The 14,856-nt window shown below is 44.8% G+C and overlaps 1 protein-coding gene across 2 annotated transcripts in view; it reads right to left on the bottom strand.

The window, feature by feature from the left end:
* Positions 1-553: 553 nt before the first annotated feature.
* ITGB7 (integrin subunit beta 7) overlaps positions 554-14,856 on the bottom strand; it is a 97,963-nt gene continuing 83,660 nt past the window's right edge. The window contains exons 12-16 of one of the 2 annotated variants that reach the window (XM_075591831.1): positions 11,355-11,563; positions 9,654-9,876; positions 3,011-3,228; positions 2,504-2,664; positions 554-1,193 (exon numbers count right to left, since the gene is read on the bottom strand). In XM_075591831.1, coding sequence (XP_075447946.1) covers positions 1,128-1,193; positions 2,504-2,664; positions 3,011-3,228; positions 9,654-9,876; positions 11,355-11,563 — 877 coding nt within the window. In that variant the 3' untranslated portion in view covers positions 554-1,127. The remainder of the gene's footprint in view (positions 1,194-2,503; positions 2,665-3,010; positions 3,229-9,653; positions 9,877-11,354; positions 11,564-14,856) is intronic. The other variant, XM_075591832.1, reaches the window with a different exon arrangement.

Below are 14,856 nucleotides of genomic sequence, written 5' to 3'. Positions count from 1 at the left end.
CTACCTGGAAATTGTGGCTCTGAACATCCGAACTAAAGAATGAGACCGCTTTACTGGTTCTTGATGGGGACAATAATCAAACCTTGACTGGTTAAAGAAGCTTAACGGCTTCCACCCAGTGTTTGAAATAAATGTAATTTGTTGGTTGAACTGCTTATTACTTAAAAATGTTTTCATCTGAACTAATTCTGAAAATAAGCAACCCTTTCCTACTCCCCTTTCCATTCCCCCCCTGGTTTATCAGGACTGTGGAGCTGATCTGTGGTGACTCGACTTCCGTCTCCTAATATTTTTGTATATTTTATTTTGTGCCGGCTCTGACAATTTTTTTTTACCTATATGGTCATGAGTAGAAAATAGCAACGTCATCTCCGCATTACATGATTTTCAATTGCCTGCCAGGGCAAGCCTGACCCTGCAGCCATTTTGTGTCCAGCACGCACGTATTCTTCTTGTCGCTCTGGCGCAGGGTTGCTGGAGGTCGGGACCACGGATTCGCTTACTGGGCCCCCTGCAATATTTCATTTGTAGACAATGTAAAAAGTGGCTGAGATTGTAACTTTTCTGTAAGGTTTTATAAAGAGGAATGGGGTTGCACGTTTCAAAACCGATTAAACCAGGTGGCAGGTGAAGCAATTTACAATTTTAACGCTAGCCTAGTCTTACTAAATTCAAATAGCATAAGAAAAAGATGTGTTGGGAACAGAAAGTAGAATAATATGCTAAAAGCTCCAACTATAATAAGTATGTAATAAAACATGATTGATTTATGTTTTTCATTTCCCCAAAACCTGGCGTATAGTTAACGTGTTTTTGGAGTTACTTTGTTTTAGGCCACTACAGGGGCTTGGTTACCTTTGTAGCAATGGTAAGTTACTCCTGCTATGCCTGCAACTGCAGCCTCTTAACTTCTCAAACCAATCAAATTATTAAATAAATATTGTATCTGACATTGTAAGGTCCTATTAGTCTCTTCAGGTGAATCTAGACTTGAGTTCATTATTTAACGATTCAAGAAACCGTGAAATAAAACTTGGCGCCGGACGCAGAGAATTCCACAGGTTTGTTCCATTGGGGCAGGGCTTGCAGAGCAGTTTATGATGTGTAGGAGAAGAGGCTGTTCCTGATTAATCCTGGTTGAAATTGGGGTTCAACACAGTTGTTGTAGCACTTTGATAGAGTGGATTGTTTGTCTGCAACAAAACAAAATACCAACATTGAGGTTCCAGAGCAAAAGCTTGTGAGTGGCAGAAGCATCATGTGGGTAAAGCTTGGTGCTTCTGTTGTCTCCTCTACGTGTGTGTGTGTGGGCACGCACACACATACCAGTGCATGTGTTGGAGGATAGGTTGGCACTGTTGCTGCATGTACTGCACTTGGTGTTACAGATGTAGCTAGTGACATTGTCCCCACTTATACCCGTTGCCAACATATACTAGTATAATTCAGAATACCCAGTTTCTCTAGGAATCTATTGCAGTATTAGTGCAGCATATCACGATATCACATCAGAAAACAATGAAGCTGGCTACATCTTTATGAATGGATTGTTTGATAAAGGAAATGTATATGTTATGGGGAGTTTGGTGGTACTGTGTTGCTTGTGTTGTAATTGGTCTGTGCATAAAAATACCTTTTATACAGTAGTGCGTGCAGGATGGAGCTGCTGCTGCTGCTGCTGTGATTTAGTGTATACACACAGTTTTATAACATGGTATGTATTTGCTGTGGTACTGTGTGTACTTGGTTTGTGTATAAAAGAACAATTTGTATGGGCAGTGCATGACCTGAGACGAGGCTTGTGCTACTACTACGGCCTATGTAAGGGCTGGGACCCGCTGCGCCCGGCGGCACAGGCGGCCACACGAGCGTTCCCCACCAGCAGGGGAATCCTCCCGAGCCGGTCCCCCCTGGCTGCACAGCTCACTACACGCTTTGACGCGTCAGCTGCTAGGGGATTCAAGAGAATTGTAATGCCTAGCGTGGACGCGTCACGTGTGGCTGTGAGCCAATGAGGAGGGGAGGCTTCGGGGAGCGGGGAGGAGTGTGGAGGGAAAGCAGCGTGAGTGCCTGTCTGTGTGTGTGTATGTGTGTGCCTGAGTGCGTGAGTGCTTGCCTCTGTGTGTGTGTGTGTGTGTATGTGTATGAGTGCCTGCCTGTGTGTGTGTGTGTATGTGTGCATGAGTGTCAGCGTGTGAGCCCGCAGCATCTCCCGAGCCCGAGGAGGGGGGGTAGCGCGTCCCTCCGCTTAAACCACGCCCCCACTCCAGCCCCGGCTCCCGCTCCCTACAGACCGCGATCTGTCAGCTCCCCGCCTGTCTGCAGTGCGGGCGCGCTGACTGAGGGAGCGGGGCCTTAGCCTTATACTTGCTATGTACTATATGTAAACCAGTTGTTGGGGTAGCTTTGTACTGGTACTGCTGCCTGTGTAGGGCTTGGTTTGTGTATGCTGTCGATACATGTGCTGCCTGCATGGTATGAATGTCTGTCTGTGCTTGCTGACCTTATTCCATTCTTCATTCATCCTCTCTTGCTGGAAGCGTTTGTACTCCTTTCGGTCAAACGTCTCCACAGCAATACGATATGCCACAATAAAAAGGAGCCCAATGAAGACGATACCCAAAACCAGGCCTAGGATCAGATTTTGCGTTTGATCTGCAATCTCTGGAGGTAGGAAGTAATGGAAACAATCAGAAAAGCAGGACTAAGATACAGAATGTAACACGTGTGAAATAAACTAAAAGCCCCAATGGTATGGGAAGGCATTAACTGTGCAGACTCTTGGCCAAAGGGTTAATGTATAATAGTAATGGAGTGATGCTCTGCAGATACAACAACTAAGAGAAGGTCTCATCTCTCCAGAACCAAACAAATGGGTTAAGGGAGTGATGTTGCACAAGTCTCTATAGTAAAGGATTGTTTGTGGAGTGATGTATGTATGTATGTAGGCATCTGTAGTTGCTTTGTTAATTCCCTATCTGCTCCTGGTTATTGCAGTATTTTTCATCACCTTGCTTGTCCATCACAACAATATATACAAGTGTCCCCTCTTCCTTCAGCACACGGAACGTGAGGAGGGAGTCCGTTCCCTTTTCTTGGCACCATTCTCCACTCTCACCGACCCCAGACTCGGAGGCTTGGATCACGGTAACGTTGGTGTGTTCACAAAACAAGCTGCACTTGTCACTTAGAGGACCCGTTCCAAATGCCTTGCACTCTGTACAGTTCCTGCAAGGTACCAGAAAAATCAGTCCCACGCTACAGAAACAGGAGGACATGGCCCATGCAAGGTTAACCAACTGGATGATGATGTAACAAAAGAACCCCCTAGGACAGTGGTTTCTAACCTTTTTTTTTGGTTATGAAATTCTGAGGAACAGCAACCATTTCTAACAGCATGTCTGAGATCAGATGCATGGTAAATTCTTCTGCATTTGGTACAATTTTCAAATGACCAGAAAATTGCAGGGAACCCTTTAGGGATGCACAGGGAATCCAAGAGTTCCTAGCAACCCTGGTTGAAAAACACTGCCCTAAGATTACAAGTCTGTCCTACCACAATGTTCAGTAAGTGTGTCTGTGCACATATGTTGACTTTTGTTTGCCATATATTTAAGGTAAGTGAGTGCACACATTGGGGACAGCGAAGGGAAACAGTTTAGGCATCAGAGTGCAGGAGAGGTTAAAGGGGTGTCCTGTCCAGAAAACATTCATGAACAGAGTGCAGGAGACCAGCATGGAGATAGATAGAAATCAAAACTGACATGTAGAGAGTGTAGCAGTGCCCGGGAGAATACAACTAACAGGGAAGGCGACCTCTGGTAAATACCCTCCACCCTCCACTTACCTTAGCTGTCCAGGTGTGGAGGTGAACATCTCTGGCAAATTGTAGCCTTCGAAGGAAGACAACGAGGCTCTAAAGATCCTGTGCAGCAGCCGTGAGTGCGTCTGTCCTAAACTGGTTATTATAACTTTTATCATTTGAGCTTCTGTGCCACCTCTCTGACATTGTGACCCAGCTGACCATGTAATTGCGGTCTCAGCTTGCAGCCGTATTCTGACATCACCTCGCGCTACAAAATACAGGCACTTCTCTTACATGTTTTACAAATTTGGATTCCTGGTGAGCATATAAAGTATAAAGTCTCTACGTGGGTGGTACCAGTGCAGTGGATTGTCTGTGCCACTTTACTAGCCTGTCTCCAGCAACATCCATATCGCCACATGCGTCCTGCAATGGAGAAGACTACCTCGATCAGCATGTTAGGAGAGCCGGAAACTAAAGAAGACCTGATACAATTATGCACAAAAGACGGTCAACGAGATCTTCTTGATCAGCTAAAACAATCAAGGAAGAGCTAACTGAAATAAAATATGACCTAACACAAATATGGAGCAGGATAGCGGACCTGGAAGAAGACTTGGAGGTGTGGGCCAGCACCAGGAACTCATTGTTCAGCAAGATTTCACGAGCAACACATAATCAAAGAACTCCAAGACCACATGGAAGAGCTAGGCAACAGAGGCAGGAGAAGAAATGCACAACTACGGGGCATATCAGAGGACATACCGGACTACCTCCAAAAACTATTTGCGCATATTACGCAAACAGGCTAAAGCAGTGATCAATCTGGACAGGGCCCGACGAGCACTGAAGGCCAGGCCTTCACTCTCCTATCCACGATGGGACATAGTGGTTAAACTGCACATCTTTACAGATAATGTGCTGCTCATGAAAAAGGCAAGAGACATGCACGAAATAACCTTTGAAAACTCCAATATACAAGTATTCAACGGCATGGCATTCTCAATCCTGCAAAGAAGGAGGAACCTGAGGCCTCACAACTCGCCTGTGGATCTACGGCATCCAGTACCAATGGGGGTTCCCATTTTGCCTTAGTGCAATGCATTAGAACGCTACAGGAGTGCTAAAAGCAGATGGAGACACAGCACAGTTCCTGCTGGCAATTGGCCTGCTGCCAGTGCAGCCCTCATGCGAGGATGAACGCATCGATACACCCCAGAACCTGCCGCGAAGATAGCACTGGACCCAAGCCCCGGCAAGGTGAGGAAAAGCAGAAGAGGTGAGATTCAAGGAGGGAAATTGCTCTGGGTGATGATCACCACTACCAGCGATGACACAACCACACAATCCCTGAGGAACTGTTTGTTGCACTGCCCACACACGTGGAGCAGAAACAACTGCATACTAAGGACTCCCAACAAAAATTATAAGAGACGGCGTAAGTGTTTTTAATGGCTTTTCCCATATGTGTCCCAGAGAGGAGATACAGTGCCTTACACAAGTGTTAGCAGACCAGGGCCACTGCCTCTCGACCAGTGGGGAGACTATGGCAGGAGGCTTCTCAGGGAGACAAAGGGCCTGACGTAAGAAACAAAGAGATAAATAATCTGTAATACACTTGGCCCGACCTGCCTGGGTGACAGCCTCATGGCTCCTGAGGATGCTCTGGGTACAGACAGTGAGATCCCTTTCTCGCTGGGCCCTTCTCCACATAAGTCACTAAGGCAAACCGAAGAACCAGGATGCATAATCTGAGAGGGGAGGGAGATGGGAAGATGGGTGAGAAGTGCAGCAAAGATCCTATATTTAACGAGCCCCACATAGGTCAACCCAGACAGCCCACACAAACACTTATAACTGAAACACATGCTCTGGGGACCCTCTGAGGCCCCACAGACTCGCTCAACGCCAACAACTGAGGCCATAAAATTCAAAGGCAAACCAAAATACCTCCCCCCACATTATTGTCTGTCACTGAGCCTGTAAATCCCATTGAGACCTACATGCTCTAAGACCCTGTACAGAACCCAAGTGCAGCAGGCACAAAATGAAGGACAAAGACAGAGTGAGGGGTGACAGCAGACTGTAAGGCCCACGGGTAAGACACGCTGCAGTAATAAACGGTAAACATGGCAGAGAGCACCCTCAACTTAAAACTAGAGACCCAGATATGGGAGACTGCAAGGACATAGGTATCTGCTGCATTCTTAACCAAAAAATAAAAAGGGGCCAGGGTTAACAATATAGAGCTACTACATAAAACCAGGAGACACACACCGATACCGATAAGCTTTAAAACACACCCTCCAGAGAGTTTGGCTCCCATACAGGGTACACTACATCACTGCCCATAATGAAGCACAGACAGACATCTACAAGAGGGGGTTAAATAGAGGGACACCCCCTCTCTCCATGACGAGATCTAACCAGGGAAGAGTAGTAAAAATGTAAATACTGTATTGTTTGTTATATTTTTCACTGTTAGCAATGTTGTGAAATAAGACATTTCCCATGGTATTAATCCCATTCTAAGTAAACCCTAAGTGGTCATCGTGTTCTCATAACACTCTTTCTAGCACTACTGTCGCTGCAGACTAAAGAAACCAAAAGCAAAGACTCCCGGTGGTAAACCCCATGGCACATTTCAAAGTAACAAAATGACAGATGTAAAAGTAGTCTCACATCATATAAAATGACTTAAACCTCAATAGCGTGAGAAGGCCATGAAATGCAACAAAGTCCTGAAAGCAGATATTCTAACACAGGAGACATTTCAGGCAAAGTGCTCCGCCCAACTTTTTATTTAAGGCTACTTCCAAATATACGTAGCATCCACCCAATCCAAGAAGAGGGGAGTTACAATCATATTCAGCAATAGGATCCCATTCAGTATCAGCCGAAAAACAATAGAGAAGGTAGGTTCATCATACTAGTAGGTATAATCTAAAATACCTTGATCACAATATCCTCTACGCCCCTAACGATAACAGTATCCTACTTTAGGAGATTCTTCGACCAATTAGAAAAACTAAAGTTGGACAAAGTCATAGTGGGAGGGGACTTCAACCTCCCCATGAACAATCAATTAGATAAATTGAACCCCAGGCAGGAGTCTTCACTCAGCCAAAATTCTAACTCCCATAAATACTAAAGCATAAACAAAACATGCTGGTTGATGCCTGGAGATGTCTCCACCCAGGACAGAGAGACTACACCTTCTCCCCCCCACCCCCCACTAGTCATACTCTAGCATAGACTACCTCATGGTAGACCAAAACATGCTAGCCTCAGTGACCAACGCAATTATATAACTTGGTCACACCTTCTACTAAATGTAGCTAGAGACCGAACTTCTACATGTACTCCGATTTCTATTTCTAATATGTTGATACACCTTCATCTGTAACCATGCTGTTTAAATAAAATGCTCTTTCTTAAACTTTTCCATCTTTATTCTAATTTCTTCTTCCTTTTCTTTGACAGCCTCTAAATGCAAACATTGTTGTAGTTTAAAAGAAGTAGATATTAAATCCCTTGAAGATAAAGTGTCATTCCTATGCTTATTCATTTAAAATAACAATTATCTAAGATTTGATTCCATCTATCCAAAAATTCCCCAAATTTTGTAGGCTATTGTAAAATGCATAGAACCCTTGGTATCCTTGTGTAGTAAATATGTTTCCCACCAATTTATAATTTGTGATTGACTGGAGTACCTATAACTTGTGCTACACTGCCATTATACATTATCCTTCTAATGAAGCGAAATGCGTAAGGGCAGTGCTAGTCCTGGTATCTTTTGGATCGGGGTGCTAACCAGGTGATGTCAGAATCCAGCTGCAAACTGAGGCCGTTATTACGAGGGACGCGGGGTCACAATGCTCTGGTATAGGGAAGCATGCTTTAAACTGGTTTCATTCCTACCTATCAGGTAGATCCCAACATGTGTCCATCTCAGGCTCTAACTCCAACCCCTTGGATATCACCTGTGGTGTCCTGCAAGGCTCTGTTCTGGGGCCCCTACTCTTCTCAGTGTTCATCAATTATCTTTCTACAGCTTGTAGGGGAGTTTCCATACACATGTATGCAGATGACAATCTTATATGCACACAGCCATAGCCTCTCCGACCTTGAACACATACTTAAATCTGACTTTTTGAGACTTGAAACTTGGATTTTCCAAAACAAACTGTTTTTCAACAATAACAAGACTGTAACAATTGTATTTGGGACCAAGGCTAAATTTTTTAAGCTGAGCTCCAGATCAGAACCAACGCTAACACCACCCTAACTCCTGTTACTAGTTTTAAATACTTGGGCATATGGTTTGACTCCCATTTAACATTCGGGATGCATATTGATACCCTGACATCCAAAACCTATGCCAAACTAGGTGTACTTTACAGGAACAAATCCTCCCTAAGTCTTCTGGTCAGAAAGCGTATCGCACAGCAGATGCTAATGCCAATTATCGACTGTGGGGACATAGTATACGGCTCGGCACCCCAAACTCACCTTAGAAAACTTGACACCCTCTACAATTCAATATGCTGTTTTCTTCTCCAATGCAACTACAACACACATCACTGCGAAATGCTCAAAGAACTAGATTTGTCATCACTTGAGTCTAGGCGCAAAGTTCATCTTTCCTGTCTTGCCTTCAAATACTTTCTGGGCAAGCTACCCGTCTTATCTGTACAAGCTCCTCACCCCTACCACATGCAGCACTTATCATCTGAGATCTGACTCCAGAAGACTGTTCATGGCCCCAAGGTTCAGCAAAGTATCCGGACGTTCCTTCTGTTACCATGCACCCCACAACTGGAACAACCTACCAGAGACTCTCGCAGCCGCCGCCAGTCTAAGTTCTTTCAAAACTAAAGCTGTCTCACATTTTAATCTGGTCTATAACTGTTACATACGCCTATAATATATATTATCTCTAACTATGCATGCTATGTCTTGTGTATAATGTATACCCTGTTCACCTATGTAACTGTATTTGTAACCATGTATTATTTGTCATCTTAACTCTATGCCCAGGACATACTTGAAAATGAGAGGTAACTCTCAATGTATTACTTCCTGGTAAAACATTTTATAAATAAATAATGTCAGAGAGCTGAAATAAGGTGCAATGTTCTGCTGTTATTTTGAGTGCAAGTCTTAATTGATTTGGAGAAAATGAAAGGTTAATGGGCACTGTTCAGGTCTCGTGTGCTTCTCATGTATTGTTAGGATTCTTCAAAAAGAAAGACCAGTCAGTGATGATGGGACCTATTCATTAAACTGTGATAATGGCTTTCCAGCCATTGTCGCTCTGTATTGCACCTCAACATATTCATAAAGCAGCTATCGCATGTCCAAATCATGCAAAAATCTTTGGGGGGTTTTGCACAATATATTTCTAGTTGTGCTATTCTGTGTGATATGCCTCATTTGCAATCTCATAAAATTACATAGTCACTGGCTATTCAATAAGGTGCAGGACTGGAAATAACGAGGAAGCTCACGACCACAAATCTCCCCTTCCTCAGATGTGACTTTGGGGAAGTCAGAGACCGAGAGAGAGCCCAAGTTTGCATGTGTCATGGAAGTGAGATTTCTGGCTACGACATTCCAGGCAATGATGCTTAAAATAGGCACAAGTCAGACAAGAAAGAGCATTTAAATGAGATGTCAAATCGTACAAATCCTCTGAATAGATCATTCTTAATATAGCGAAACGGTAGAATTGATTTGCATAAGGTTTTCGGGTGGCAGTATCTGAGTTTAATGAATATGTCCCAGGAATGTCATTATAAATATACTTTAGCTATTAAGGCACCTTTCTCCCTAGTGGACTCACCGGTGTTTCTTACAGGGTGTCTGGCATCCAGGGCACTCGCTGCAGAGCCTATTAAAGTATCCTGTATCGCAATCACACTTGTTGCACACGCATCGCCCGTGGCCGCTGCACACCTCCCCATTAGCCGTACATGCACTTGTGTCACCACTGCAGCTGCATGCGCTGCCTGTGTAATTGGAAGAGCATTCGCAGGTCCCACAGTTGCACACACCCCTGGAGATACCTGAGGGAGAGTGGTAATATGTATATCGGTTACAAATACTGTTCTACAGTATCATTCTGAGTACCCAAAGTATGGAAATGATCTGTACTTCCTACCCTCTCCTGCTTTATTAGTACACATCTTGTTTGTAGTAATTTACCTTTAAAAGAAATTCAAATAGGCTCCATAAATGGGAAAAGGATATTTACTAGATAAACTATGTACCGTATAGCTTGCCACTTCAATTATATTATAAAAATAATGCATCAGGTTTTACTTCAGTGGCATCTAAAAAGGGTATGATTGTACCAGTATGTGTAATAGAAGGCAAGTAGACTGCTCCATAAAAATACTATACATATATATATATATTTTTTTTTTTTTTAAATAAGGCATTTGCCTAATAAAAATTATGCTTCGGTTTATGTCAAGTTTATTTACAGTATTCAAATGTCATCCACATGAAATGTCACAGATTAAACCTGCTACAGCACTGAAGTGAATTCTTTGCTCCCCAGCAAAGCATTGCTGGACCCCCTGGCAGTAAAGGGGTTAAACAACAACCAATACCCTTCCCTTTCTTACACCTCTTTCCCTTTCCGCTCTCTCTTTCCTCCTCCCTTTTCTTACTGTATACCTGCCTTCCTTATTGATAACAAAAGTAATTTGTTTAAAATGCATGGAGTAGCATCCCAGCAGAGGTGGTAAGCGTAAATACAGTAGTAGGATTCGGAAGAAGGGAAGACTACTCGAGATCTGTCAGGTCTCACTGACTTTGAAGTGACTTTCACTAATGTTGTTCCACAACCTTCCAGCCTCGATGATTTGGATGACAGGAATTGGCATCTGTATTACAGTGTTGAGGAATACGGAAGGAAAGCCTCCTTCCTCAGGCTGGGCAAAGGTCCCCCATGAATGGTTTGGAGACTAACACAGGTACTTTGAGAGTTCTGTGTCGGTCCCAGGGTCTGTAAAACGCCACCAGTGGTCACTCGCATAAGTGCATGGTGTGCTTGGGAGAGGTAGTTCTGCTAGTGATTAAATGCTAATATACTGTAGCTATTACGACCACAACTCAGCATTCCTCGAACCTGGATTTTTATATACTTGGAAACCTCTAAGGCAGGTAGCCTGGATATACAATAAAATGCAGATTTCAGCAGGACAGGGTGTTGGATTCGTGGAATAGCCTTCCACCAGAAATGCTTGATATGGACATACTGTAAGGTGATCCGAAATATGAAATAAATCCAATGATCAAATAGTATATGAGGTTTTTCTGCGGATAGGAAAGTGGGCCATTCTAGTTGGGCAAGCGGTTCTTATCTGCTGTCAGATTATATCTTTCTATGTCAATGGAGGGGAAAGTAATTCAAACAAGGTCACAGGGGAGTCCATGGCCATAGTGTTTACAGTGTAGAAAACAAATATCATATGAATATACAGTGTCAGTAATAGACACAGTCTCTAAATGATATGATCATTGTGCATATAGTTACCTCCGCACAGGTGGCCTTCATGCCTCTCACAGCTTGCGTCATCGCAGTCGCACAGCTTTCCTCGTACGTGGATGTTGCACAAACAGTGCCCACACTCACACCGCCCACGCCCGCTGCATGGCAGGGACCCCTCCCCCCAGCAGCCCGCTTCTGTGTCATCCTCGTCTGGCCGGCACTCACAATTCTTCCCCCGATGACCCTCAGAACAGCTGCAGGAGAAAGTGATATTGAAAAATACAGGAGACAGGCTGCTCTTACAGAGAAGAACAATGGTAAAACAATTCTAAACGGAACTGTTGAACCAGTCACTATTAACAGATGTTGTTACAGATGACTGGAGGAGACCATATGTTGTCCTACTTCACAAAACTGGTAGACGACAAGTGGCTGCTAACCGCAGGCCAGTGAGCCTGACGTCACCAGTGGGGAAATTAATGGAAACACTGCTGAATGAATTGCTGAATGTGTAAGATCCAGAAACATACAAGTTCTCAGGCAGCATGAAGTTACTGGGCGGAGATCATGTGAAACAAATAGATTTTAGTAAAGCTTTTCACACAGTCCCACATAGAAGACAGATAAACAAGTTGCAATACTTGGGATTGGGTTCAAGGGTGGTTGAATGGATGAGACATTAGTGGAGGGATAGGTGTCAGAGTTGTGATAAATGGAGTCCATTTAGAAATCAAGACGGTGAACGGTGGAGGACCGTCCGTGAATTGGGGCCATGCTCTTTATTGTCTATTAGGGACATTACAGATGATCTTGAAGGGTAAAATACGCCTTTTTGCCGATGACACAAAGATTTGCAACAAGGTGGACAATCCAGAGGTAAAAATAAAATGATTAATGATGTAGGTACTGTAGATTGGAGCGATGGTCAAAAATGTTGCAGATACATTTGAATGCTAAAAAGGGCCAAATAATGCACTTGGGCCACAAAAATCCAGAGGCAGAATACAGGTGAAATACATAGTTACATAGTTACATAGTTACATAGTAACTGGCATCATAGAAATGGCACTATAATGTCAACTACTATAGATGGAAATGACCTGGGAGTCATTATTTTATCTGACTTAAAAGCAGGCACTCAATGAACACAACAATGGGGAATGCCACCAGGATGCTATGGTATTAACAGCAGAAAGAGAGGTAGTGATGCTATTTTATAATCATTGGTCAGACCTCACCTAGAGACCTGTGCTCAGTTCTACAGACCATATGTGCAGAAGGACAACAATTTGAGATTGTGCAAAGAAGGCAGTGGTGGATTCAGACCCTCGGGGGGACACTTGGCACCAAGACTTTCGGGGGCCTTCCTCGTTGTTTGTTTAAAATAAAATGTTAAAGCCCAAAGTAAATCTTAATAAAGTTTCAAAAGAAATACATTTTCTGTAAATTTACTAGAGCTTAGGGCCCTTCATTCCCAAACACTTTCATGTCTGAGCTTTACCTTTTTTCACCTACACTGCTCCCATATCCCTAACATCCCCCTCATCCATCCACCCCTCACCCCATCACTCACATACACTGCTCCCATATCCCTAACATCCCCGTCATCTATCCACCCCTCACCCCATCACTCACCTACACTGCTCCCATATCCCTAACATCCCCGTCATCTATCCACCCCTCACCCCATCACTCACATACACTGCTCCTATTTCCTTAACATCCCCCTCATCCATCCACCCCTCACCCCATCACTCACCTACACTGCGCCCATCACCTAACATCCCCCCTCATCCTATCTCTCTCACACTGCTCCCATCAAACTAACATTCCCCTCATCCCATCGCTCACCTACACTGCTCCCATCACCCACCTCATCCTATCTCTCTCACACTGCTCCCATCAGCCTAACATCTCCCTCATCCCATCGCTCACCTACACTGCTCCCATCATCCTAACATCCCCCTCATCCCATAACTCACCTACACTGCTCTCATCAAACTAACATTCCCCTCATCCCATCGCTCACCTACACTGCTCCCATCACCCACCTCATCCTATCTCTATCACTTACACTGCTCCCATCAGCCTAACATCTCCCTCATCCCATCACTCTCACCTACACTGCTCCCATCACCCTAACATCCCCCTCATCCCATCGCTCACCTACACTGCTCTCATCAAACTAACATTCCCCTCATCCCATCGCTCACCTACACTGCTCCCATCACCCACCTCATCCTATCTCTATCACTTACACTGCTCCCATCAGCCTAACATCTCCCTCATCCCATCACTCTCACCTACACTGCTCCCATCACCCTAACATCCCCCTCATCCCATCGCTCACCTACACTGCTCTCATCAAACTAACATTCCCCTCATCCCATCGCTCACCTACACTGCTCCCATCACCCTAACATCCCCCTCATCCCATCACTCACCTACACTGCTCCCATCACCCACCTCATCCTATCTCTCTCACACTGCTCCCATCATCCTAACATCCCCCTCATCCCATCACTCACCTACACTGCTCTCATCAAACTAACATTCCCACATCCCATCACTCACCTACACGGTTCCCATCATCCTAACATCCCCCTCATCCCATCACTCACCTACACTGCTCTCATCAAACTAACATTCCCACATCCCATCACTCACCTACACGGTTCCCATCATCCTAACATCCCCCTCATCCCATCACTCACCTACACTGCTCTCATCAAACTAACATTCCCACATCCCATCACTCACCTACACGGTTCCCATCATCCTAACATCCCCCTCATCCCATCACTCACCTACACTGCTCCCATCTACCTAACATTCCCACATCCCATCACTCACCTACACGGTTCCCATCATCCTAACATCCCCCTCATCCCATCACTCACCTACACGGCTCCCATCATCCTAACATCCCCCTCATCCCATCACTCACCTACACTGCTCCCATCATCCTAACATCCCCCTCATCCCATCACTCTCACCTACACGGTTCCCATCATCCTAACATCCCCCTCATCCCATCACTCACCTACACTGCTCTCATCAAACTAACATTCCCACATCCCATCACTCACCTACACGGTTCCCATCATCCTAACATCCCCCTCATCCCATCACTCACCTACACTGCTCCCATCTACCTAACATTCCCACATCCCATCACTCACCTACACGGTTCCCATCATCCTAACATCCCCCTCATCCCATCACTCACCTACACGGCTCCCATCATCCTAACATCCCCCTCATCCCATCACTCACCTACACTGCTCCCATCATCCTAACATCCCCCTCATCCCATCACTCTCACCTACACTGCTCCCATCATCCTAACATCCCCCTCATCCCATCACTCACCTACACTGCTCCCATCATCCTAACATCCCCCTCATCCCATCACTCACCTACACTGCTCCCATCATCCTAACATCCCCCTCATCCCATCACTCACCTACACTGCTCCCATCATCCTAACATCCCCCTCATCCCATCACTCTCACCTACACTGCTCCCATCATCCTAACATCCCCCT

The sequence above is a fragment of the Ascaphus truei genome, chromosome 3, assembly GCF_040206685.1.
Source record: "Ascaphus truei isolate aAscTru1 chromosome 3, aAscTru1.hap1, whole genome shotgun sequence".
Classification (NCBI taxonomy): Eukaryota; Metazoa; Chordata; class Amphibia; order Anura; family Ascaphidae; genus Ascaphus; species Ascaphus truei.
The sequence above is the reverse complement of the archived record's forward strand: the minus strand, read 5'-3'. Positions and strand labels throughout refer to the sequence as shown.